General features: G+C 48.7%; 2 protein-coding genes and 1 non-coding gene across 3 annotated transcripts; 1 reads left to right on the top strand and 2 right to left on the bottom strand.

Annotated features, from left to right (window-relative positions):
- Positions 1-3,765: 3,765 nt before the first annotated feature.
- Positions 3,766-13,107, bottom strand: Zp3 (zona pellucida glycoprotein 3). Its single transcript, XM_038346825.1, has 8 exons — positions 12,793-13,107; positions 10,275-10,393; positions 7,836-7,939; positions 7,573-7,750; positions 6,619-6,736; positions 4,830-4,921; positions 4,624-4,742; positions 3,766-3,977 (listed from the first exon to the last, which is right to left on the bottom strand). The coding sequence occupies exons 1-8, from the start codon at positions 13,105-13,107 to the stop codon at positions 3,766-3,768; spliced, it is 1,257 nt and encodes a 418-aa protein (XP_038202753.1).
- A 1,318-nt stretch (positions 13,108-14,425) lies between these two features.
- On the bottom strand, positions 14,426-14,584 carry LOC119825857. Its single transcript, XR_005287318.1, has one exon. It is a non-coding gene; the product is annotated as a U1 spliceosomal RNA (small nuclear RNA).
- A 6,127-nt stretch (positions 14,585-20,711) lies between these two features.
- Positions 20,712-22,694, top strand: LOC119825739 (WD repeat-containing protein 70-like). Its single transcript, XM_038346822.1, has one exon. The coding sequence runs from the start codon at positions 20,712-20,714 to the stop codon at positions 22,692-22,694; it is 1,983 nt and encodes a 660-aa protein (XP_038202750.1).
- Positions 22,695-23,858: the final 1,164 nt, after the last annotated feature.

Below are 23,858 nucleotides of genomic sequence, written 5' to 3'. Positions count from 1 at the left end.
AGTGCTGGGTCAAAAGGCGTGTGCCACCACCACCAGGCCTCAAAAATATATTTTTGAGAAACAGTACCTACTGAACACATGCCAGACATGACGCATGAAAACTAGCCATCTCTAAGATCCTAAAAAAAAAAAAAAAAAAAAAAAGAATGTATGCATGCATTTACATATAAGCTAAAGATGATTTGAGGCAGTATGATTGGCAGGAGTAAGATCAGGCGGGATGGGAAATGGACCACCTGACCGACCTCAGAGTTCCTCCCAACAGTTCTGCTCTGACAGCACACTGCGGTAGTACACACGTGTGATCCAAGTACCCAGAAAGCTAAAGCAAGGAGATAAGATAGTTCCAGGCCAGCCTGGGCTACAGTGTGAGACATCCTGCCATCTCCCCCTCTTCCCCCCCCAAAAAAAACCAGGAAACTGAGGCCAATGAGATGGTCCAGCGAGCAAAGCAGTTTGCCACAAAGTCTGAGAGCCTGAATTTGATGGCCAGACCCCACACGGTGGAAGAAGAGTACCAGCTCTCATAAAGTTGTCCTCTGCCCTCCACATGTACACAAGTGTTCACTCATGCACACACACACAGATACACACTCACACCTTCACTCTGAAAGAAATTTCCAATTCATAATTTCGTCTCTGAATTCTTCAATGCAGGTCAAAGCAGAAACTAGAAACAATAAGTCTAATAAGCCTGGTATTTTACTCTTCTGTCTGGTTTCTAAAAATTATTCTAAAAAACTGTGTTGGGGCCGGGCAATGGTGGCACACGCCTTTAATCCCAGCACTCGGGAGGCAGACGGATCTCTGAGTTCGAGGTCAGCCTGGTCTATGGAGCGAGTTCCAGGACGGGCTCCAAAACTACAGGAAGAAACCCTATTTCAAAAAAAAAAAAAAAAGCCAGTTGTGGTGGCACACTCTGGTAGGATTTGCTGAAGGAGGCAGAGGCAAGAGGATCACAAGTTCAAGGCCAGCCTGGGCTACACATTTAAAAAAAAAAAGAAAAAAACAAAAAACAAAAAAACTGGATTAGTGTGTGTGTATTGAAGTCAGAGGACAGTGTGCAGGAATCCCTTTACCCCTATAGGTTCCAGGGATTGAACTCAGGCTGTTAGTTTGCCAGCTGAGCCATCTCCCCAACCTGATCTATTCTTTGTTACCTCCCCAGCCTTTGCTACCAGTCACAGTTCCAGACAACACTTGAGGTCCAAGGACTTCCCATCCGAAGTAGACCAAGAGTCTACCTTGCTCTAAATATACTGTAGACACCTAGTATCATGTGGCAACTCACGTTTGTAATCCCAGTATTTGGAAGATGGAGATGGGCACTCGGCAGGCTGTTAAAGGCCTCACATGATAAGATACCTCATCTCAAGAAATCTGGAAACATCAGTCTTATGCATGCTAGGTGTGGTGTTTGAAAGAAAATGGCCCCCCCAAAGAGTGGCACTAGTAGGAGGTGTGGCCTTGTTGGAGGAAGTGTGTCACTGTGAGGGATGGGCTTAGAGGTCTCCTATGTCCAAGCTACGCTCAGTGTACAGTTTACTTCCTGTTGCCTTTGGATCAGGATGTAGAACTCTCAGCTCCTTCTCCAACACCATGTCTGCCAGCATGCTGCCCTGTCCCACTATGATAATGGTCTAAACCTATGAAACTGTAAACCACCCCAGCTAAATGTTTTCCTTATAAGAGTCACCGTCATGGTGTCTCTTCACAGCAAGAGAAACCCTAAGACACCAGGGAAGCATTCTGCTACTACACTACTTACTGCTCCAGCCCAAGCCATTGGAGCTCCTCCCTTCAGTGTGACCCTCCACCAGCTGCTGTACAGAGCATCTTCCTCTAGGTCTATGCCTAACAACTGCGGCCAGCAAGCAAACGTTCATTTGACCCATTAAAGCTGAGTGTCATTTCAGGTAGCTAGAAAAGCCGAGATGCAGCTGGGCCTGGTGGTGCAGGCCTGGAGACCTAGTGGCATGGAGATAGAAGCCAAAGTATCAGGAACTCAAGGTTGTCCTCAGTTACACAAGTTCAAGGCCAGATGGGCTAAGATGCGATCTCAAACAAAAAAGGATCATCTTTATATGAGACTAGGAAAGCAGCTCAGCGGTAGAGTACTTGCTTAGCGCGTGCAAGGCACTGGATTCAACCCCCAGTCTCACAAAGGTAAAGCCTGGGCAAGGTGGGTAGTCAGTCCGCTGGAGTGGAGGAAACAGCTCTTCTCGCTGGAGACGGGAGTGAGGAATAAACACTGACTAGGGAAGAGTAAAAACCCAAGAGACGCCGAGACAGCTCTTCCCGATTCCTGAGACAAGGAATCCCAGCCACCCCTTCTGAGGCCATCAGCTACCAAAGGATCTCCTCGCAGAACCCACAGCTCTACAATCCCAAAATGCTGCTCCACACACCTTGGTGACCACACAGAAATAACGTTATTTTGACAACCTCATTGGGGCATATTTTTTCTGCTTTGACCTTACTAGCTACAGGGATTTTAAGGCTTGTTTTCTTTGATGTGTGTGTCTGAGTATACGGCATACGTGCACAGGTGTCTGTGGAGACCAAAAGAGGACATCAGATCTGGAATTGGAGGTTCAAGTGGATCCCAGCAACTATACTGTGAGCCACCTGATGTGGGTGCTGGGATCTGAAATCAGGTCCTCTGGATGCGCTCCTAACTATTTCTCTAGCCCCTGTAGATTCATGCATACCAGTGTTTTGATTCCACATTTAAATGTGCGTTTGTGTGTGCATTCCTGCTACCCATGGGGGTCAGAAGGGCTTATCAGATCCCCTGCAACTGGAGCTATAGATGGCTGAGAGAACTGGGGGTACTGGGAACTGAGCCCCTAGTCTTCTACAAGAGCCACAGCGCTCTTAATTGCTGAGCCATCATTTGGGTTTTATTTATCTTTTGAAAACGGTCTCTTCAGGTTGTCTTGGAACTCACTATGTAGACCAGGCTGGCCTCGAACTCAGAACTGCCTGCCTCTGCCTCTCAAGTGCTGGGATTAAAAGGTGTGAACCACAACCACAACCCTGGTTTGTCTTTAATAGGCATGCATAGCCTAGGAAGAGCTCCAGCTTTCTATAAAACTAAGGATAACCTTGAACTCCTCATCCTCCTGTCTCCACCTCCAAGTGTTCAGAGAGGGCGTGACTCACGCCTCCTGGGGCTTTGGACAGGTAGCTTTCTTGTCTGCTGACCTGAAGAATGGAGCAAGCAGTTCTTTTCACCCTTACTCCATGGCGATCAGATCCCTGGAGCCAGTGTTACAAAATTCCATACCCTACAGAAGTCAGTCTGATGGGGCGGTGGTGGCACATGCCATTAATTCCCGGCACATGGGAGGCAGAGGCAGAGGCAGAGGCAGGTGGATCTCTGAGTTTAAGGCCAGCCTGATCTATAGGGCAAGTGCCAGGAGAGGCTCCAAAGCTAGAGAGAAACTCTGTATCGAAAAAAAAAAAAAGTGACGTCTGACTGGGCCTACCTAACTCTTTCAACAGCTCCTGTCTCCATATTGATCTTCTTGGAGTCACATCCTACAGCTACTCCCGGATAGATATACTGCCTAACGCAGGAAGTGCTCATCCACGTATGTCTTAGTCTCCATCTAAGATGGCGTCTCACCGGATGTCCAGCTATGCTTACTAGATTTCACTATTGGCACATACATGATAGGGGGCAATCTAGTTCCCCCTCCCCCAGGCAACCATCTCACACTCATCAGATCCAGGCACTAAACCACACTCAGAACTGAACTTTTATTGTGCAAGGGATACAACATGGGAGGTGCTGTGACACTTCCTGCTGGCACCGAGGACTATAGCAGCCAGGGTCAGGAATGCCACTGTGGCTAGGCCTAAGCCAAGAGCCACAGAGGTTTGAGCAGAAGAGGTCCAGCCCTCCACAGCCTGGTCGCTTGCTTTTCCCAGGAAGATCAGGGGCCCTACAGTGACATCGGCTTCGTCTGTCACTGTAAAAGACCAGGACATGGGAAAGGTTTTGGTTTGTTTTTTTTGCTTGATTCTAGAGACTCATAAAGTCCTCAAGAATGCTAGCCAAGAGCCTTGATGAATCACACTCCAGCTCCTTACTGGGAGATTCTAGGCAGAGGCTCTACCACTGAGCCATACCCCAACCCCTCACTGCGGGATTCTATGCCAAGTACTACTAAGCCTTTCTCCCAGCCTTTCATGTTTGGTTTCTTAAGACAGGGTTTCCCCTCGGTAGCCCAGGCTGTCCTTGAACTGTGACTTCTGTCTTAGCTTCCCCAGAACTGGGATGACAGATGTGAGCCATCGCTCTCAGCTCTGAAGTTGAGTAATATTTCCTAAGTATCATTTTGTGCTGCCTCGGGGACTGAATGAGGTATCACCTGACCAGCCACATTATTCTGCCCACTGCCCAATAACGTACTGGGGAAAAAAAAAAAAATCGAAGGGTGGCAGAGCTACTTCACAAACAACTAAAGAGGCTCAGCACCCTCCCACCTGAAAGTCGAGATATTATCAAGTCCCAGAAAGACATTCCCTAGGTCACCCGTCGTGATGGAGAAAGAGGAAGCAGTGACAGCAGGTGCCCTAAAAGGAAGAGGCATAAATAGCTCGTGTCTGACATACCGTGCCTGCGGTTTCTAGGAGCCACTGCGTGAGCCCCGGGCCTTGAATATCTTGAGCTGCTACAGTCGCCCTTGGTGCAGCAGGCACAGACATCATCATCGCCCTCTACTGGCAGCCAGCTGAGGGGCGGAACAGGCAGAGCTCTGATTAGAACTGAAGCATCAGACATGAGGGGGTCTGAGGGTCCCCACACCTGGTCTCCTCACCTCTTGGAAGTCCTGTTGAAGGAACAGGCTTTGTTGAGCTTATCTGGGGTCTGGTTGGCTGGAGTGACTTTAAGATGGCAGGTGATGTAGATCTGAAATAGAGTCACGAGCAGCCTGAGTTTTTAGAAGTGCCAATGACTTGAAATATTTTGTAGGAAGCCAAGTGTGGTGGTGCAGCACTCGGGAGGCAGAGGCAGGAAGATCTGAGTTCGAGGCCAGCCTGTACTACAGAGCGAGTTCCAGTACAGCCAGGGCTACGCAGAGAAACTGTTGGTGGGGGTTGGGTGAGAAATACTGGCTGTTTTTTTTCAGAGGACCTGAGTTCGATTCCCACCACCTGCATGGCTGGGATCTCTTTTGACCTCTGCAGGCACTGCATGATGTTTACAGACATGCACTCAGACATGCACAGATGCAGGGTTTTTTTTTTTTTTTTTTTTGGTTTTCTGAGTAAAATAAGTTTTAAAGATGGTGAAGGAGAGCTGGCTCATTGGGCAAAGGTGTCACCAAGACTAATGACCCAAGTTTGATCCCTGGAAATCTACATGGAAGGAGACAACCAAATTTCACTAGTTGTCCACACACACACACACACACACACACACACACACAACCATTGCAAAAAGCTTAATTAAGCCATGTGCATAGCCTACATCTTTTAATCCAGGCAGAGGCAGGTAGATCTGTGCGTTCACGACCAGTCTAGTCTACGTAGTGAGCCCCAAGCTAACCAGGATACACAATAAGATCTCTCAGAAACAAAAGGCAAAACAAAAAGTACAACTAGAAAAACTGATTCTTGTTTGTGGATCGTTATGCTGGGGCGCAAGCCCAGAGCCTTACTGTATCTGCAAAAGCACCACTTTGGAGTTCTGTGCACAGCCTAGCTCTTGCCTTTGACACAGCTCCGTAGCTCAGGCACAGCGAGTCCTGGAAACCAAACTCCAGTCCTCCACAAGAGCTCTTAGCTGCTGAGCTATCCATCTCCTCAGCTGTGGGGGGTTGTCTTCTGGGGGAACAAAAGATCTCACTACGTTTGCCTTGACTGGTCTAGAACTCCCTACATAAATCAGGCTGGTCTCAGATTCACCTACCTCTGTCTCCAGAGTGCTGAGATTAAAGTAGGTGTGTGCCTCTAATGCCTTACACAACTATTTAGGGCTTTATCTTTTAATTACAGTGTGCATTTTGCCTGCATGTATGTCTACACTATATGCATGTCTGCACTGTATGCATGCTTGTTATCTGAAGCCAAAAGACTGTTGGATGCCCTAGAAGTGGAGTTACAGATAGTTGTGAGTCACCATGTGGGTATACTGGGAATCAAACCAGGTCCTCTGAAAGAGTAACCAGTAATTTTTTTTAAAGATTACTTAAATTTTATTTTATGTACATTGGTGTAATTTTACGTACATTGGTGTTTTACCTGCATAGATGTCTGTGTGAGTGTCAGATCCCCTGAAGTTAGTTACAGACAGTTGCGGACTGCCTTGTGGGTGCTGGGAATTGAATCCAGGTCCTCTGGAAGAGTAGCCAGTGCCTTTAACTTCTGAGCCAGCTCTTCAGCCCTACAGCCAGTACTCTTAGCCAAACCATCTCTTTATCCATTTTAAGTTTAAACCCCACATCCCTCACCTGTGAGGGCCTCTGAGCTCACAGCTTCATCTACTTGTTACTTTCTATTTCTAGCATGGTAAGTCATTGGCTTAAGGAAGGACCTTGGTAACAGGAGAACATGAAGCCAGACTAGATGCTCAGGCTTATGCCTGGCTGTGGAAAATGTCATTACCATATTCCTAGAGCTGTTGGTGAAATGGAATACATCCACCGTGAACTGGAGAGTCTCCGGCCGGGGTCGAGGGGCTTGAAATGCAGAAAAGCTCTCAGACAGACCATCCACAAGGCAGCTTGGAAGAAGAGGGAAGAATGGAGTTAACCTAGCAGTTAGATCATCATCTTATTACCAAAGTTCCCTGGAAGCTAGGTGTTTGCTTTCTGTTGCTGTGATAAAAACCGACCAACATGAACGTGGGGAGCAAAGTGTTTGTTCGGCTCACAGATGACAAGGGACCTGAAGACAGGAACAGACCCAAAGGAAGGGCAGACCCAAAAGGAAAGTCATGGAAGGCTTGCTCAGCTACACTTCTATAGTCAGGCCTACCTGCACCATTACCTGGCTCCTCCCAATTAGTAATTACCAAACCGCCCACAGACATGCCCACAGGCCAATCTGGAGTTACTTCAACTGAGACTCCTCTTCTCAGGTGAATTAAGCCATTAATATCAACCAGAAAAAGTAGCTCACTCTTGTAATCACAACACTCCAAAGACTAAGTTTTTTTTTTTAAGATTTCAAAGTAGAAGATAACTTAGCTGTGAGGGAAATATGGCATCAGGAGGGGGGAGCAAGAGAAGGTAATGATGGGGCTGGAGAGATGGCTCAGCGGTTAAGAACACTGGCTGCTCTTCCAGAGGTCCTGAGTTCAATTCCCAGCAACCACATGGAGGTTCACAACCATCTATAATGAGATCCGATGCCCTCTTCTGATGTGCAGGCATACATGCACATAGAACACTGCATACACAATAAATATTTAAAACAGAGAGAGGGTAATGAGGGTGAATCTGATCAAAATTCATCATATGAGAAGGTCATAGTGCATCCAATTCATATAATATGCTAGTAAATACTTAGAACCAAGCGGGAATAAAATGACTCCCTAGCAAGGCAGTCAGGTCTCACCCATGGAAGTCCACAATGGTGTGAGAGGGAGGGCCATTCTGGTCCGGCGAAGGTGTGGCCACACAGTGGTCTACAAACAGCTGCAATGGCGGGTGGCTTCCAGTCTGGACTTCTGCCTGGAGGTGGGCTACCTCCCCCAGGTGGAAGGTGGGGGATGATTTCTCAGTGTTCCAGTTCTCTGAAGGGACAGAGACAGGGGCTGGAAACTGCCCAGAGTTATCTACATTCCCTCCACTCCATACTCCTCCAGCCCTGAGACTCACCCTCCATCAGGCGAAGAGAGAAAGCCAGCTTCTCCTCTGAGGACACAGTGGTGCTGAAGGGAACCCAGGTGGGCCAGATAGCGTGACTGCTCACGTTGCCCTGCCTGTGAGAAAGACTTCAGCTGCTCCCATGCACCTCCATCCTGGCCCAATTTGTGGGGTTGGGGATTGATTCTTACGACCAGCGTTCTTGGATGGATCAACTAGGTAGCCAGGCTAAGGTCCCCAAAGGTTGGGCCTGTTCCTTAACCCCTCTCTGCCTACACCTGAACGCAGCCAGACACTCCAACCATGGGGACAGAGACCAAAGCATGGAAAAGACAGGTCTGAGGGTAGAAGCTCCGTTAGCAAGCTGAAATCTGGTCTGTCAACTTAGGCCCTGGTGAAGGAAACAGAAGCTGGAAGTGGCAGGAACCCATCACTCAGGAAGCTGAGGCGAGAATGGGAGTATCCCATTCTGACTCCATTTCAAAAACAGGTAGAGTGGGGACATAGCTGATAGAGCGCTTGCCTAACACACATACTAGTTGCTATAGAAACCAGGTGGTGCTTGTCTTTAATCCCTGAACTAGAGACAGCTAGCTCTCAGTCACAGCCTCATTCTGAGATTCCTGGAGGCAGGATCACCATTTCAGACTGAGGAAGAGGTAAGAGCCAGTGGCTGGCTGTTTTGCTTTTCGGGCTTTTCGGGCCTTAAGGTTGAACTCCATTTCTGAGTTTTTGTTTATTTGGTTTTTCGAGGCAGGGTTTCCCTGTAGTTTTGTAGTTTTGAAGCCTGTCCTGGAACTAGCTCTTGTAGACCAGGCTGACCTCGAACTCAGAGATCCGCCTGCCTCTGCCTCCTGAGTGCTGGGATTAAAGGTGTGCGCTACCACTGCCCAGCATCTGAGTTTTTATTATGCTTCAAACAACCACTGGACACAATGAAGTGTCCCAGTCTAGAGCCCCCAGGAAGTCTGAGCTGGACATGATAACCCAGGACTGGAATCCCAGAGACTGAGGCAAAAATTAGTGATAGGCCAAGGCCAGACTAATACAGCCAGGCAAGCTCAGACTGTGACAGAGACTGCCCAAAGAGTCATGCTTGAAAATTTAAAGTTAAAAGAAAGTTTGCTGGGCGGTGGTAGCACACACCTTTAATTCCAACACTTGGAAGACAGAAGCAGGTGATTTGAGTTCGAGACCAGCCTGGTCTACAGAGTGAGTTCCAGGACAGCTAGGGCGACACAGAAATGCTTGACTGGGAGTGCGGGGCGGCGGGGGGGGGGGGGGATGACACACACCATTGTATTTTTTATTTGTTTATTTTTTGCTGTGATTTGTTGCTTTGAGACAGGGTTTTACTATGTAGCCCTAGCTCAGGCCGGCCTGGAACTCTATGGAGACCAGGCTGGCTTCAAATCAGAGATCCTCCTGCCTCTACCTCTTGAGGGATGGGATTAAAAAACGTATCCCTCCACACATGATTTTAAATAAGTTCATGACTTTGTGGTGGGTTATATTATATCCATGGTTACTGTGGGGTCCACGTAGGTCACTGCCCACACAAGTCTGTGAGACACAGACACACACACACACACAGACACACACACACACACAGACACACACACACACACAGACACACACACACACACACAGACACACACACACACACACAGACACACACACACACACACAGACACACACACACACAGACACACACACACACAGACACACACACACACAGACACACACACACACAGACACACACACACACAGACACACACACACACAGACACACACACACACACAGACAGACACACACAGACACACACAGACACACACAGACACACACAGACACACACAGACACACACAGACACACACAGACACACACAGACACACACAGACACACACAGACACACACAGACACACACAGACACACACAGACACACACAGACACACACAGACACACACAGACACACACAGACACACACAGACACACACAGACACACACAGACACACACAGACACACACAGAGAGGGGGGAGAGAGGAAGAAAGGAGAAGAGAGCGAGAGAGCGAGCGATGCAATCAAGCCAGACATGCTGCTGGTGCACTTGGGAGGCTGAGACAGACCACCAAGTTCAAGGCCAACTAGCTACAGAATTCCAGGTCACAAAACCAAGTCAGGTCTCTTAGCACACACTATAGCCCACCATTTAGGGGGTGGAGGTGGGGGATGAGTTTGAGTTTGGGCTTCTTGGAATTTTGTCTCAATTTCATCTCTCCTCCCAGAAAAAAGCAGTCAGTCCCTTAGCACACACCTGGCATCAGACTCTCAGCAGGTACCATTTACAGTAATCACAGCAGCAAGCCATTTCTTCATCAGAGCAACAATGGTTGTCCTACATGCAGGCGGCCTCAGCCAACCCAGGGAGGGAGCAACCCATCCCACACTGACCTGGGGTAGCGGCATTCAATGGGCACCTCTGCTTGGTTAGTCCTCAGGATAGACAGGCCACCCACAGGGCGGGGATCATGGAAGAGGAAGGTTTTGTAGATCAGGGCATCTTCTGTCACCTGAAGAGAAGTTGTAAGGTTTTGTTTGAGACAGTATTTCTGTGTAGCCCTGGCTGTCCTGGAGCTTGCTCTGTAGACCAGGCTGGCCTCAAACTCAGAGATCCGCTGCCTCCTCTGCCTCCAGAGTGCTGAAGTTAAAGGTGTGTGCCACCACCGCCCGGCTGCAAAATTGTAATGTTAAACAGATCTAAACCATACACCCTGGGAATGCTTGCTTGGCCCTTGGCCTATGGGAAATTAAGGAATCCAGCCTAGGAAGGCACACAGACAAAGCTCAGTTCGACCTGCCCTCTGCTGGCCAGTAAAGAAGAGAGCTGGGTTGGAGAGAGCTCAGTCCTTAGGAGCATTTGGGTTCAATTCCCAGGACTCACATGACAGGTCACAACTGTCCATAACCCCAGTTGCAGGGGCTGCAACCCCCCCTCCATGATGTACATACAAGCAAAACACCCACACATAAAAATTAATTGGAAAAAAAATGTAAAGGCGGTGGAACACGCCTTTAATCCCAGCACTCGTTGAGGCAGAGGCAGACAGATCTCTGAGTTAGAGGCCAGCCTGATCTACAAGAGCTAGTTCTGAGACAGGCTCCAAAGCTACAGAGAAACCCTGTCTCAAAAAACCAAAGAAAGAAGAGAGAGAGAGAGAGAGAGAGAGAGAGAGAGAGAGAGAGAGAGAGAATTGAACAGTTGTTACTAGTTGATAGATGAGCCCAAGTTGTCCTCAAATTCTTGATCCTCCTGCCTCAGCCTCTCTAAGAGATAGGATTACTTGAATTACAAACCAAAGTTTGATTCCACCAAAGCCTACATAGGACACCTAGAGCTTGGGGGAGGCTTATGTACTAAACATTGGTGACCCCAGAGCAGCTGCACTGCTGGGAAATTCCCCCGGCATGGATGCCTTTCCCGTTGCTGTGTGGAATTGCCCCTCCACCCATCACATACCCTTTGGCACATTCCTAGACCCCATGCCATTAAGGCAGAATTAGACACAGCTAGCTGGAAGGTGTGGGAGGAAGCGATTGAGACCAGGTGAGGAACAAGCCTGGGTCCAGCATGGCTTTCCAAGGTCTGCCTGCACCTGTCTCCAGGGTCAGCCTCATCCACTGGGACCTATAGCCCTGCCACAGTTAAATTTTTTTTTTTTTTTAAAACGGGCTTTTGTTTAGCTCGGGCTATCCTTAAACTTGCTACTTAGTTCAGGATAACCCTGGATTCTTAATTCTTCTGCCTCTGCCTCCCGATTGCTGGATCATAGACATACAGTTTTTCGTGGTGCTGGGTCTCGAACTCAGTGCCTTATGCTTGCTAGGTGAGCTCTCTACCTGATATATAACTGAGCTATGTCTGCAACCAGTTGAAATGATTAAGGTCTTTCTGTGAGTCAAGGTCATCATGACATCCTCTGCCCTGTACATCTTCGAATTCAAAGTTGCCAGGCATGATGGGGTGCCCCTGTAAACCCAGCCCCCCCGGAAAGCAGAGGCCGGGGTTAGAGCTACAAGACCCTCTCTCAAGAACCTCAAATTCCGAGCGGTAGGGGGCAGGGAGCAGAGTGGAGGTATTAGCTCTGTAATGGAGTTGCTTGCCTTGAATGTGCTGGGTTCAATCCCCAGGACTGGTTGTCGATTTTCTCAGTGACTGAGTCCAGGTCTTTAACTTTTTTTTTTTTTTTTTTTGGTTTTTCGAGACAGGGTTTCTCTGCAGCTTTAGAGCCTGTCCTGGAGCTAGCTCTTGTAGACCAGGCTGGTCTCGAACTCAGAGATCCGCCTGCCTCTGCCTCTCGAGTGCGGGGATTAAAGGCGTGCGCCACTACCGCCCGGCTTCGGGTCTTTAACTTTTGAGGCATGCTCTATGTTGCCCCGTTTGGCTTTGAACTTGATAATCCTCCTGGCCCAAGCCTTCCAACGACTGGGATTAAAACTGCATATCCCTAGTTCAGAGTTCTGTTTTATTTTGTACAAGAGTCAATCATGTAGCCAAGGCTGTCCATAAACTCCCAATTCTCCTTCCTCTACTTCCCAAGCGCTGGAATTTTGGGCATGTGTTAACTGAGACCCCAAGCTTTGGCAGGGATTTTTAATGCCTCTAGCAGATGCTACCTAGTGTGTTCCTTTCCAACTCCTACCCTGTCACGCTTGCATTCTCTTCGTGGGGAGGGACCACAGATCTTCTGAGGAACCCAGGGTCCAGTGAGTAGGCTGGTCCCAAGAACACAGCTACTTCGATTCCCCCTTTCCCCCATCCGCCAGCTTCCAGCAGCGCCCCCCCCCCCATCCTCCATAGTGACCACTCCCTGTTTACAGTGTAAGGACACCATACCATCCCTCAAGCGACGTCACCAGGCCACCTCCCAGCGTCCATTCCCCTCACCGAGCTAGGGACGCCCAGCCTCACCTGCACCCTGTTGCTGCATTCATGCAACTGGGCCTTGAACCTGACCACATCGGTATCCACGGAAACCAGAGGCTGACAGCTTTCTGAGCCAAGGGTGAGGTGCCCAGGCTCTACGAGCTTCCCGGTGCCAAAAAGGTCTCTATTGACGGTCACCACGAGCTCAGCTTCCAGACACTCCACCTCCACGGATGATGTAGACGTCACTGGGTTCGCAGTTCCACCAGGCAAGAGCCACAGGGGCAGGGCACAGCACAGCTCCGTGCCCCCGCACAGCACGAGACAGAGGAAGAGAGGATAGCGGTAGCTCGGCCCCATGGTGCTGCCTGAATTAAGGCTGGGTGCAGAGTAAGCGGCTGACGCTACCCGGGCATCTTATATCCCTGGAGGCCCACCCTCCCACCTGAATTCTCTCGATTGCCCTCAGTCTCGGGTGGAGCCCATCAGCAAGCAACTCAACAAACTTCAAGCAAGCCTCCAACCTCACCTGGACCAAGAATTAGGATCTGGTTGTAGTTTAAAGATACTCCCACGTGATTCCTAGTCAAGGCTTTTGTTTATTTGGTTGGTTTGGGTTTTGTGTTGTTGCTATTTTCTTTTATTCGTGGTGGGATTTATTTTGGGGTTTATTGGTTTGTTTGTTTGTTTGTTTTTTCCGAGACAGGGTTTCATAGTGTAACAGCTTTGGCTGTCCTGGAGCTCGCTCCACAGACCCAGACTGGCCTTAAACTCAGACATCTGCCTGCCTCTGCCTCCCAAGTGCTGCCTTTGCCACCACACCAGGCTCCTATTCATGTTTTAATTCTTTTCCCCGTGGAACTGGACACGGAGTTTCCTGAAAGCGAAGCAAATAAGCGAAGCAAATGCTCTCCCACGGAGCTGGACCCCCCAGGCCCCTATCGGGGAGTCTAGGCAAGTGCTCTACCCTAGGCTTTAACCCCAGCCTTCTTTTCGCGTCTTTGAGACAATCTTAGTAAAGTTGGGGGCACTGGCCTAACCCTGTGACCCGGCAGACCTGAACTTTCCAGTCCTCCAGCCTCAATCTCCCAAGTAGTTGTGGTGAAGGGCCTGAGCCATGAGGCTGGGTTTTGTACGCACATTAAAGTCTGGTGGGCCCTCAGTTTTCACCTTCCCACCCCTTGGTGCTCAGGGCTTGAGGCAACCAAGCCTGGAGTAGGGCAGGGGCCTGGAGGGGGTGGGGCACAACCCTGGAGTGATGCTTTGATTGAAAGATGCAGGGGTTTTCTTAGAAACAGCTGGGGGATTCTTGCCAAATAAAGACTATAAAGGCGTTAATTAGGCATCAAAAGATAATGTATGTGTCTGGGACCTAGTCAACAGCTCGTCCCTAAGGGCGAACGCCTCAATTGCGATCAACCCCTACAAGTCAAGAGCAGTATAAGATCGTTCATTTGTATACTTTACTTATCATGATTTTAATTTTTTTATTTATTGTTGTTGTTGTTGTTTTGGTTTTTTTCTTTTCAAGATAGGGTTTCTCCATGTAGTCCTGGCTGTCCTGGAACTCTCTCTGTAGACCAGACTAGTACTGAACTCAGAGATCCTCCTGTGTCTGCCCCCCCGAGTTCTGGGGTTAAAGGCATGGGACACCATTCCCTGCTTAATTTTATTTTTAATGGGGGAAATGCATAATCCCCCACGACCATCAATTCTACAGTTCAGTTTCTCAAATCTGGGGACATTTCTGAGGTCAGGACATCTGTAGTGTAATGGAGGACCCTCCTCCCGAGAAAACCACATTCTTGGTCATTGTGTTTCCCTTCCAGGTAAATATTGATGTTCGCTTTTTCAGGCAAGATCTTGCTATGTAGCCCAACCTGGTCTTAAACACACGACGATTCACCTGGCTTAAATTTCCTAGTGCCAGGATTACAAGTGCGAGCCATCACACCTATTTTCATTTTAACTGTTTTTTTTTAAACATTTATTTATTTTGTGTGGATGGAGGGGGTAGACACACGCGCCACAGTTTGCATGTGGAGGCCGGAGAACACCTTTTGTGAGTCGGTCCTCTCCTGTCTCATGTCATCAGCTTGACAGCAAGTGTTTTTGCCCAAGGCTTTAGCCATTTTGCCAGCCTCAAGTCTTCTATTTTATTACTTCCTTTTACTTTAGACAGATTGGCTGCATCGCCTGATATAGTTTACTTTTTAGAGCTGAGGTTTGACATGTCATCTAGTCTGGGCTAATTTTCCCATCTCAGCCTCCAGATTTGTGCCACTCTCTTGGGCTTCAGCATTTATGTTTTTCTCAGTGGATATATTTATATAAATTAATGGGGGGGGGGGGTGATAGGCATGTACCCAGGCTTGCCTCAAAATCAAAATCCTCCCACTGCTGACTGTGAGCACACACAGTTTAATCACGGCAGTAGGGAGGCAAGGCAGGTGGACTTCTGTGAGTTTGAGGACAATTCCAGGACAGCTAGAGTTACATGGTGAGATCCTGTCTGAAACAAACAGCAGAATCCTCCTGCCTCAGCCTTCTGAGTGCTAGGTTCGTAGGCATGCTACTGCCCTACCCAGCACTGATTTCATGTTTTATTTTTGTGACACGGGGAATCAAACCCAGGACCCTGAATGGACTGCTAAGAGGTCTTGGCACAAACATCAAAGAATAAATTCTTCAGCTGAGTCTATCCGCTTCATTTTCTGGGACATAGACAATGAGTCTTATTGAGGCAGAGGCACTGTGAGAACCAAGATGGAGCAGTCAGGTGGGCCTGTGACTGAAACCCAGGTCCCTGGAGAGGAGCCTAAAAGCACACTGAGGTGGGCCAGGCACAATCCTGGGGGCGTCAGGCTGACATGTTGGACCTGGTGAGCGAAAATATCCAAGGACTGAAACTGACAGATGCTGCAGTCAGCCCTGGGTGGGAGGAGGGACTGGATGGCGATTAGAGTCAGGTGACTACCGCACCGGGCCTGACAGTAATTAGTAAAGAGCTGCGGGTTCCTAGGATAAGGAAGGAGCCTAACCTTGGGGCCCCCTGGCCATGGTGAGCTTGTGAGCCTCCGCTGTGTTTGCTGGTTGTGTTGGAAACAGAAGGAGCAGTGTTCGAGATGGAAGAGCAGAGTCAATCTGTGCTCTGTGCTCACGTCCTCATTCCCCCCTGAACTGGGACAACCCTCCCTTACAGGTCAGCAGACAAAACGCTGGAGCTGTGTGAGGCTGGGGTGGTGACGCAGCCTGAAATCCCAGGATGTAGGAGACTGAGGCAGGAGGCTTGTGGGATTGAAGCCAGCCTGGATGACACACACAGCAAGAGCCAGTCTCACACAATAAACAGGGGGAGCTGTTGAGAGGACTCCACAGCTCAAAGTGTCTGCCTCAAGGTCTAACGATCTGAGTTCAGTCCCCGGGACCCACATAAAAGTGAGCAAAAGGCTGGAGAGACAACTCAGTAATGAGGTGAGCTTACTGCCCTTCCAGAGGACCCCAGTTCAATTCCCAGCACCCTTACCGGGTGACTTCTAAACCACCTATAACTCCAGCTACAGGGGATTTGCACAAGCCTCTCCTGGCTTCCTCGAACACTCATTTGCACGTGGCATACACTAACACATGCATATACATACTCATAAATACATCTTTTTTTTTTTTGAGACAGGGTTTTTCTGTGTAGCCTTGGCTATCCTGGAACTCACTCTGTAGACCAGGTTGGCCCTGAACTCACAAAGATCCATCTTCCTCTGCTTCCTGAATGCTGGGATTAAAAGCAGGTGCCACGACCATATAAATAAATCATTAAAAAGAAATAAAATGCAGGAGATATGGCTTAGTAGTTAGACTATTTGACAGTCTTACAGAGGACCTGGGTTCAGTTCCCAGCAACCACATGGCAGCCCACAACTATCTGTAACTCCAGATGGTCGTGAGCTATCATGTGGTTGCTAGGAACTGAACTCAAACTCAGGACCTCTAGAGGAGAAGCCAGTGCCTTTAACCTCTGAGCCATATCTCCAGCCCAAGAACCCAGTTTCTATTCCCAGCACCTACACAGAGGCTCGCAACTAAGTGGAGGTATGAAGAAGGAATTGAATCTCTTGACACTGAAGTTACAGACAAAGGCACCAGGCACATGTGATGCTTAGAAATATGCACAAGTGGGGCTGGAGAGCTGGCTCAGTGGTTAAGAGCACTGCCTACTCTCCCAGAGGTCCTGAGTTCAATTCCCAGGAACCACATGGTGGCTCAACCCTCTTGAATGAGATCTGGGGTCCTCTTCTGGTGCAGGCATTCATGCAGACAGCATACTACATACTACATAATAAATAAATAAATCTTTAAAAATAAGAAAGAAAGAAATATATGCAAGCAAAACATTAATACACAAAGGAAACATTTTAAATTATTCTAACAAAATGAATAAAATGTCAATCAAAATTTTTTGAAGGCAGGGGCTAAGGTTGCCACTCAGTGGTAGAGCTCCTGCTTAGAATTCCCCAGTGAAGGACTTTATAAGAGTTACCGGCATGGTGTCTCTTCACAGCAAGAGAAACCCTAAGACACCAGGGAAGCATTCTGCTACTACACTACTTACTGCTCCAGCCCAAGCCATTGGAGCTCCTCCCTTCAGTGTGACCCTCCACACTGCTGTACAGAGCATCTTCCTCTAGGTCTATGCCTAACAACTGCGGCCAGCAAGCAAACGTTCATTTGACCCATTAAAGCTGAGTGTCATTTCAGATAGCTAGAAAAGCCGAGATGCTGCTGGGCCTGGTGGTGCAGGCCTGGAGACCTAGTGGCATGGAGATAGAAGCCAAAGTATCAGGAACTCAAGGTTGTCCTCAGTTACACAAGTTCAAGGCCAGATGGGCTAAGATGCAATCTCAAACAAAAAAGGATCATCTTTATATGAGACTAGGAAAGCAGCTCAGCGGTAGAGTACTTGCTTAGCGCGTGCAAGGCACTGGATTCAACCCCCAGTCTCACAAAGGTAAAGCCTGGGCAAGGTGGGTAGTCAGTCCGCTGGAGTGGAGGAAACAGCTCTTCTCGCTGGAGACAGGAGTGAGGAATAAACACTGACTAGGGAAGAGTAAAAACCCAAGAGACGCCGAGACAGCTCTTCCCGATTCCTGAGACAAGGAATCCCAGCCACCCCTTCTGAGGCCATCAGCTACCAAAGGATCTCCTCGCAGAACCCACAGCTCTACAATCCCAAAATGCTGCTCCACACACCTTGGTGACCACACAGAACTAACGTTATTTTGACAACCTCATTGGGGCATAATTTTTCTGCTTTGACCTTACTAGCTACAGGGATTTTAAGGCTTGTTTTCTTTGATGTGTGTGTCTGAGTATATGGCACACGTGCACAGGTGTCTATGGAGGCCAAAGGAGGACATCAGATCTGGAATTGGAGGTTCAAGTGGATCCCAGCAACTATACTGTGAGCCACCTGATGTGGGTGCTGGGATCTGAAATCAGGTCCTCTGGATGCGCTCCTAACTATTTCTCTAGCCCCTGTAGATTCATGCATACCAGTGTTTTGATTCCACATTTAAGTGTGAGCATGTGTGTGCGTTCCTGCTACCCATGGGGGTCAGAAGGGCTTATTAGATCCCCTGCAACTGGAGCTATAGATGGCTGAGAGAACTGGGGGTACTGGGAACTGAGCCCCTAATCCTCTACAAGAGCAACAAGCGCTCTTAATTGCTGAGACATTTTTGGAGTTTTGTTGTTGTTGTTTTGAAAACAAGGTCTTGGAGCTGGAGAGATGGCTCAGTGGTTAAGAGCACTGGCTGCTCTTCCAGAGGACCCGGGTTCAAGTCCAAGCACCCACATGGCAAGTCACACCTGTCTGTAGCTCCAGTTCCAGGGGATTCAACACCCTTACACAGACATACATGCAGGCAAAACACCAATGTACATAAAATAAACATAAATAAGTTATGAAAAAAAGAAAAGAAAGAACATAGGGTTCTTCTGGGAGCCCTGGTTATCATGGAACTCACTGTATATCCCATGCTGACCTCGAACTCCTATCTCCCTGCCTTTGCCTTTCAGGTGCTAGAATTAAAAGGTGTGAACCACAACAGCAACTCTGGCTTATTTTTTATTTTTTAAAGATGTATTTATTAATTTTGTGTACAGCATTCTACTTGCATGTGTCCCTGCAGGCCAGAAAAGGTCACCAGATCTTATTACAGATGATTGTGAGCCATCATGTGGTTGCTGGGAATTGAACTCAGAAACTCTGGAAAAACAGTAAGTGCTCTTAACCTCTGAGCCACCTCTCCAGCCCCCTGGTTTATTGTTTAATAGACATTCATAGCCTGGGAAGAGCTGCAGCTTTCTGTCAAGCTAAGGATAACCTTGAACTCCTCATCCTCCTGTCTCTACTGCCGAGTGTTGAGGTGAGAGGCATGAGCCACGCCTCCTGGGGCTTTGGACAGGTAGCTTTCTGTCTGCTGACCTGAAGAATGGAGCAAGCAGTTCCCTTTTCACCCTTACTCCATGGCAATCAGATCCCTGGAGCCAGTGCTAGAAAATTCCATACCCTAACGAAGTCAGTCTGCCCGGGCAGGGGTGGCAGATGCCTTTAATCCCAGCAATCCGGAGGCCTACACCTGAAGGCAGTCAGACCTTGATCTACAAAGCAAATGCCAGGCTACCCAAGTATAGAGAGTGAAACCCTGTCTGAAAAACAAAACAAAGCAAAAGGCCCTGCTTAACTGTGGCACAGGCCTGTCACCCCAGCACTCCGGAGAAGGAGACAGGAGGATCACTGCGAGTCTGGGGTCAGCTGAAGGGACATAGTAAGACTGCCTCAAAACAAATCTTAACAATGATAGCGGCATTTCATTTGTATTTTAGCAAGTAAAGCTTGCTTGAAGATCAGCGAGTAAAACAGTAAAACAGCCTCACTGGCCAGCCTTAAAGACCAGGCAATGTAACACACACTTTTTTTTTTTTTTTTTTTTTTTTGAGAAAGGGTTTCTCTGTAGCTTTGGTGTCTGTCCTGGAGCTAGCTCCTGTAGACCAGGCTGGCCTATGAACTCACAGAGATCCACCTGCCTCTGCCTCCCGAGTGCTGCTGGGATTAAAGGTGTGCACCACCCAACTGCCCGGCTGGTAACACACACCTTTAATCCTAGTAGCCACGCTAGTGGCTATAGAAACCGGGTGGTGCATGCCTTTAATCTCAGTCTTAGGAAGGAATATAAAAGGGGAGGAGAGAGCTCTCCGAGACAGTGTAATTCTGAGATGCCTGAAGGCAAGATCACCATTTCAGACTGAGGTAAATGTAAGAACCAGTGACTGGCTTTTTTAGCTTTTCAGACCTTCAGCTTGAACCCCAATTTCTGACTGAGTTTTTTTATTTATTTATTTATTTATTTATTTATTTATTTGGGTTTTCTTTTTTGAGGCTGGGTTTTCCTGTGGTTTTAAAACTGTCCTGGAACTAGCTCTTATAGACCAGGCTGACTTCAAATCAAAGATCTTCCTGACTCTTGAGTGCTGGGATTAAAAATGTATCCCTCCATGCATGGTTTTAATTTAGTTCATGTGTTTGTGGTGGGCTATATTATACCCATGGCTACAGTGGGGCCCATGTAGGTTACTGCCCACACAAGTTTGGGAGAAATACACAGAGAGAGACAATCAAGCCTTGCACGCTGCCTCCCAGCACTTGGGAGGCTGAGACAGACCACCGAGTTCAAGGCCAACTAGGCTACAGAATTCCAGGTCACAAAACCAAGTCAGGTCTCCTAGCACACACTATAGCCTAGCATTTAGGGGGTGAAGGTCAGGGATGATTTTGAGTTTGGGCTTCTTGGAATTTTGTCTCAATTTTGTCTCTCTCCTCTTAGACAAAGGCAATCAGGTCAGTCTTGCCGGGAGTGGCGCGCTGCTTGCATTGGCGATTCGGCAGAGGCTGTGGGGATCCGTTAGCCATGGAGCACTCGGGACCCATCGAAGTGACAGGCACAGACGCGGCAAGAGCCGACCCTCAGCTGCCCATCACCATGGGCTTCACAGCCTTTGGGAAGAAAGCTCGCACATTTGACTTGGAGGCCATGTTTGAGCAAACTCGAAGGACAGCTGTGGAAAGAAGCCGGAAAACGCTGGAAGCAAGAGAAAAAGAGGAAGAAATGAACAGAGAAAAGCGTTTAGAAAAACAAACTGAAGATGTCGAACCAGCACCATCCAGCTCAAGGGCAGTCAGAGAGCACTCACAGCCACCGTCCAGGGACACGAGCAGCAGCGACGACGAAGGCAGTTCTGATTCATCTGATGACGAGTTCATTGGCCCTCCTCTACCCTCTAAAACGGTAGGGGAGCCAGTTCATACTGGGGACGAAGATATCCTTCGTCCTTTACCTCTGCCTCTTGGTGAAGAAGGAGAAAAAGAAGATGATGATGATGATGGTGATGATTCAGAGGACGAAGGAGAAGAGGAAAGCCCTGTCCTGAGGATTGCCGACTCGCACGAGGTAACACTGAAGCATGGCACTAAAACGGTGTCTGCTTTGGGTTTGGACCCCTCGGGGGCCCGTTTGGTCACTGGAGGATATGACTACGGTGTTAAATTTTGGGATTTTGCTGGAATGGATGCTTCTTCCCTCAAGGCATTTCGAACCCTTCAGCTTTGTGAGTGCCATCAGATCAAGGCATTACAGTACAGCAACACAGGAGACATGATACTTGTCGTATCTGGAAGCTCACAGGCCAAGGTGATTGACAGAGATGGTCTTGAAGTCATGGAATGTATAAAAGGAGACCAGTATATTGTCGACATGGCCAATACCAAGGGTCACACGGCGATGCTTCGTACTGGCTCATGGCATCCCAGAGTAAGAGGAGAGTTTATGACCTGCTCAGACGACGCAACTGTAAGACTCTGGGAAGTCGAAAATCCAAAGAAGCAGAAAAGTGTCTTTAAACCTCGGACGATGCAGGGTAAAAAGGTCATTCCCACTGCGTGTACATACAGTAGAGATGGGAACCTGGTGGCAGCCGCCTGTCAGAATGGAAGCATCCAGATCTGGGATCGAAACCTGAGAGTTCACCCTGAATTCCACTATAAACAGGCTCATGACCCAGGCGCAGATACTTCTTGTGTGGTTTTCTCCTACGATGGTAATGTCCTTGCCTCCCGCGGAGGTGACGATACATTAAAATTATGGGACGTCAGACAATTTAATAAGCCGTTATTTTCGGCCTCAGACCTCCCCACCTTGTTCCCAATGACCGACTGCTGTTTCAGTCCCGATGACAATCTCATAGTCACCGGGACCTCTGTTCAAAGGGGATGTGGCAACGGCAAGCTTGTCTTCTTCGAGCGCAGGACTCTCCAAAGGGTGTACGAGACCGAAATCACAGATGCCAGCGTTGTCCGCTGCCTCTGGCATCCAAAGCTGAACCAGATCGTGGTTGGAACTGGAAACGGATTGGCCAAAGTATATTACGACCCAGACAAAAGTCAGAGGGGAGCAAAATTATGTGTGATTAAAACCCAACGGAAGGCAAAACCAGCTGAGATCCAAACCCAGGACTACATCATTACCCCTCATGCCTTGCCCATGTTCCGTGAGCCCCTCCAACGAAGTACGAGGAAACAGCTGGAGAGGGACAGACTGGACCCCCTGAAGTCACACAAGCCAGAACCTCCTGTAGCAGGCCCAGGTCATGGTGGCCGAGTTGGAGCCCACGGGGGCACCCTGTCATCCTACATTTTGAAAAACATTGCTTTGGACAGGACGGACGACAGGAATCCCCGGGAAGCCATTCTGCGTCACGCCAAAGCAGCAGAAGAGAACCCATATTGGATTTCGCCGGCGTATTCCAAAACTCAGCCCAAAACCGTGTTTGCCCAAGTGGAATCCGATGATGAAAACTGGAAGCATGAACCAGAGTCGAAGAAACGTAAGATTTGACTGTGAGTTCAGAGCTGTGTGCACGGAGCCCGAGGCAGGTTGCAGTGTTCCCCACCCCAGCGCTTATCAAATAAAAACATCTTTAAAAAAAAAAAAAAAAGCAATCAGTCCCTTAGTGCACACCTGGCGGCAGACTCTCCTCAGCAGGAACCATTTACAATAAACATTTACCATTTACACACCCTGGGGATGCTTGCTTAGCCCATGGGAAGTTAAGGAATCCAGCCTAGGAAGGCACACAGACAAGGCTCAGTGCGACCTGCCCTCTGCTGGTCAGTAAAAAAGTTAAGAGGGCCGGGCTGGAGAGAGAGCTCAGTCCTTAGGAGCATTTGGGTTCAATTCCCAGGACTCACATGGCAGGTCACAACTGTCCATAACCCCAGTTGCAGGGGTGCAACCCCCCCTCCATGATGTACATACAAGCAAAACACCCACACATAAAAATTAATTGAGAAAAAATGTAAAGGCGGTGGAACACGCCTTTAATCCCAGCACTTGGGAAGCAGAGGCAGGTGGATCTCTATGACCTAGAGGCTAGCCTGGTCTACAGAGCTAGTTCCGAGACAGGCGCCAAAGCTACAGAGAAACCCTGTCTCGAAAGCCAAAGCTGTGAGAACCAAGATGGAGCAGTCAGGTGGGTCTGTGCCTGAAGCCCAGGTCTCTGGAGGGGAGCCTAAAAGCACACTGAGGTGGGCCAGGCACAATCCTGGGGGCATCAGGCTGACATGTTGGACCTGGTGAGCGAAAATATCCAAGGACTGAAACTGACAGATGCTGCAGTCAGCCCTGGGTGGGAGGAGGGACTGGATGGCGATTAGAGTCAGGTGACTACTGCACCGGGCCTGACAGTAATTAGTAAAGAGCTGCGGGTTCCTAGGATTAGGAAGGAGCCTAACCTTGGGGCCCCCTGGCCATGGTGAGCTTGTGAGCCTCGGCTGTGTTTGCTGGTTGTGTTGGAAACAGAAGGAGCAGTGTTCAAGATGTAAGAGCAGAGTCAATCTGTGCTCTGTGCTCACGTCCTCATTCCCCCCTGAACTGGGACAATCCTCCCTTACAGGTCAGCAGACAAAACACTGGAGCTGTGTGAGGCTGGGGTGGTGACGCAGCCTGAAATCCCAGGATGTAGGAGACTGAGGCAGGAGGCTTGTGGGATTGAAGCCAGCC

The sequence above is a fragment of the Arvicola amphibius genome, chromosome 10 (assembly GCF_903992535.2).
Source record: "Arvicola amphibius chromosome 10, mArvAmp1.2, whole genome shotgun sequence".
Taxonomy (NCBI): domain Eukaryota; kingdom Metazoa; phylum Chordata; class Mammalia; order Rodentia; family Cricetidae; genus Arvicola; species Arvicola amphibius.
The sequence above is the reverse complement of the archived record's forward strand: the minus strand, read 5'-3'. Positions and strand labels throughout refer to the sequence as shown.

Bases quoted from the DNA above. Each gene is read 5' to 3' on its own strand.
- LOC119825739 (XM_038346822.1), top strand. From the start codon at position 20,712: ATGGAGCACTCGGGACCCATCGAAGTGACAGGCACAGACGCGGCAAGA.
- Zp3 (XM_038346825.1), bottom strand. From the start codon at position 13,107: ATGGGGCCGAGCTACCGCTATCCTCTCTTCCTCTGTCTCGTGCTGTGC. The intron at 7,940-10,274 runs GTCAGTGTGGGA...TCTTTCTCACAG, and splicing joins ATTGAATGCCGCTACCCCAG to GCAGGGCAACGTGAGCAGTC. The intron at 6,737-7,572 runs GTGAGACCTGAC...TCTTCTTCCAAG, and splicing joins ACCATTGTGGACTTCCATGG to CTGCCTTGTGGATGGTCTGT.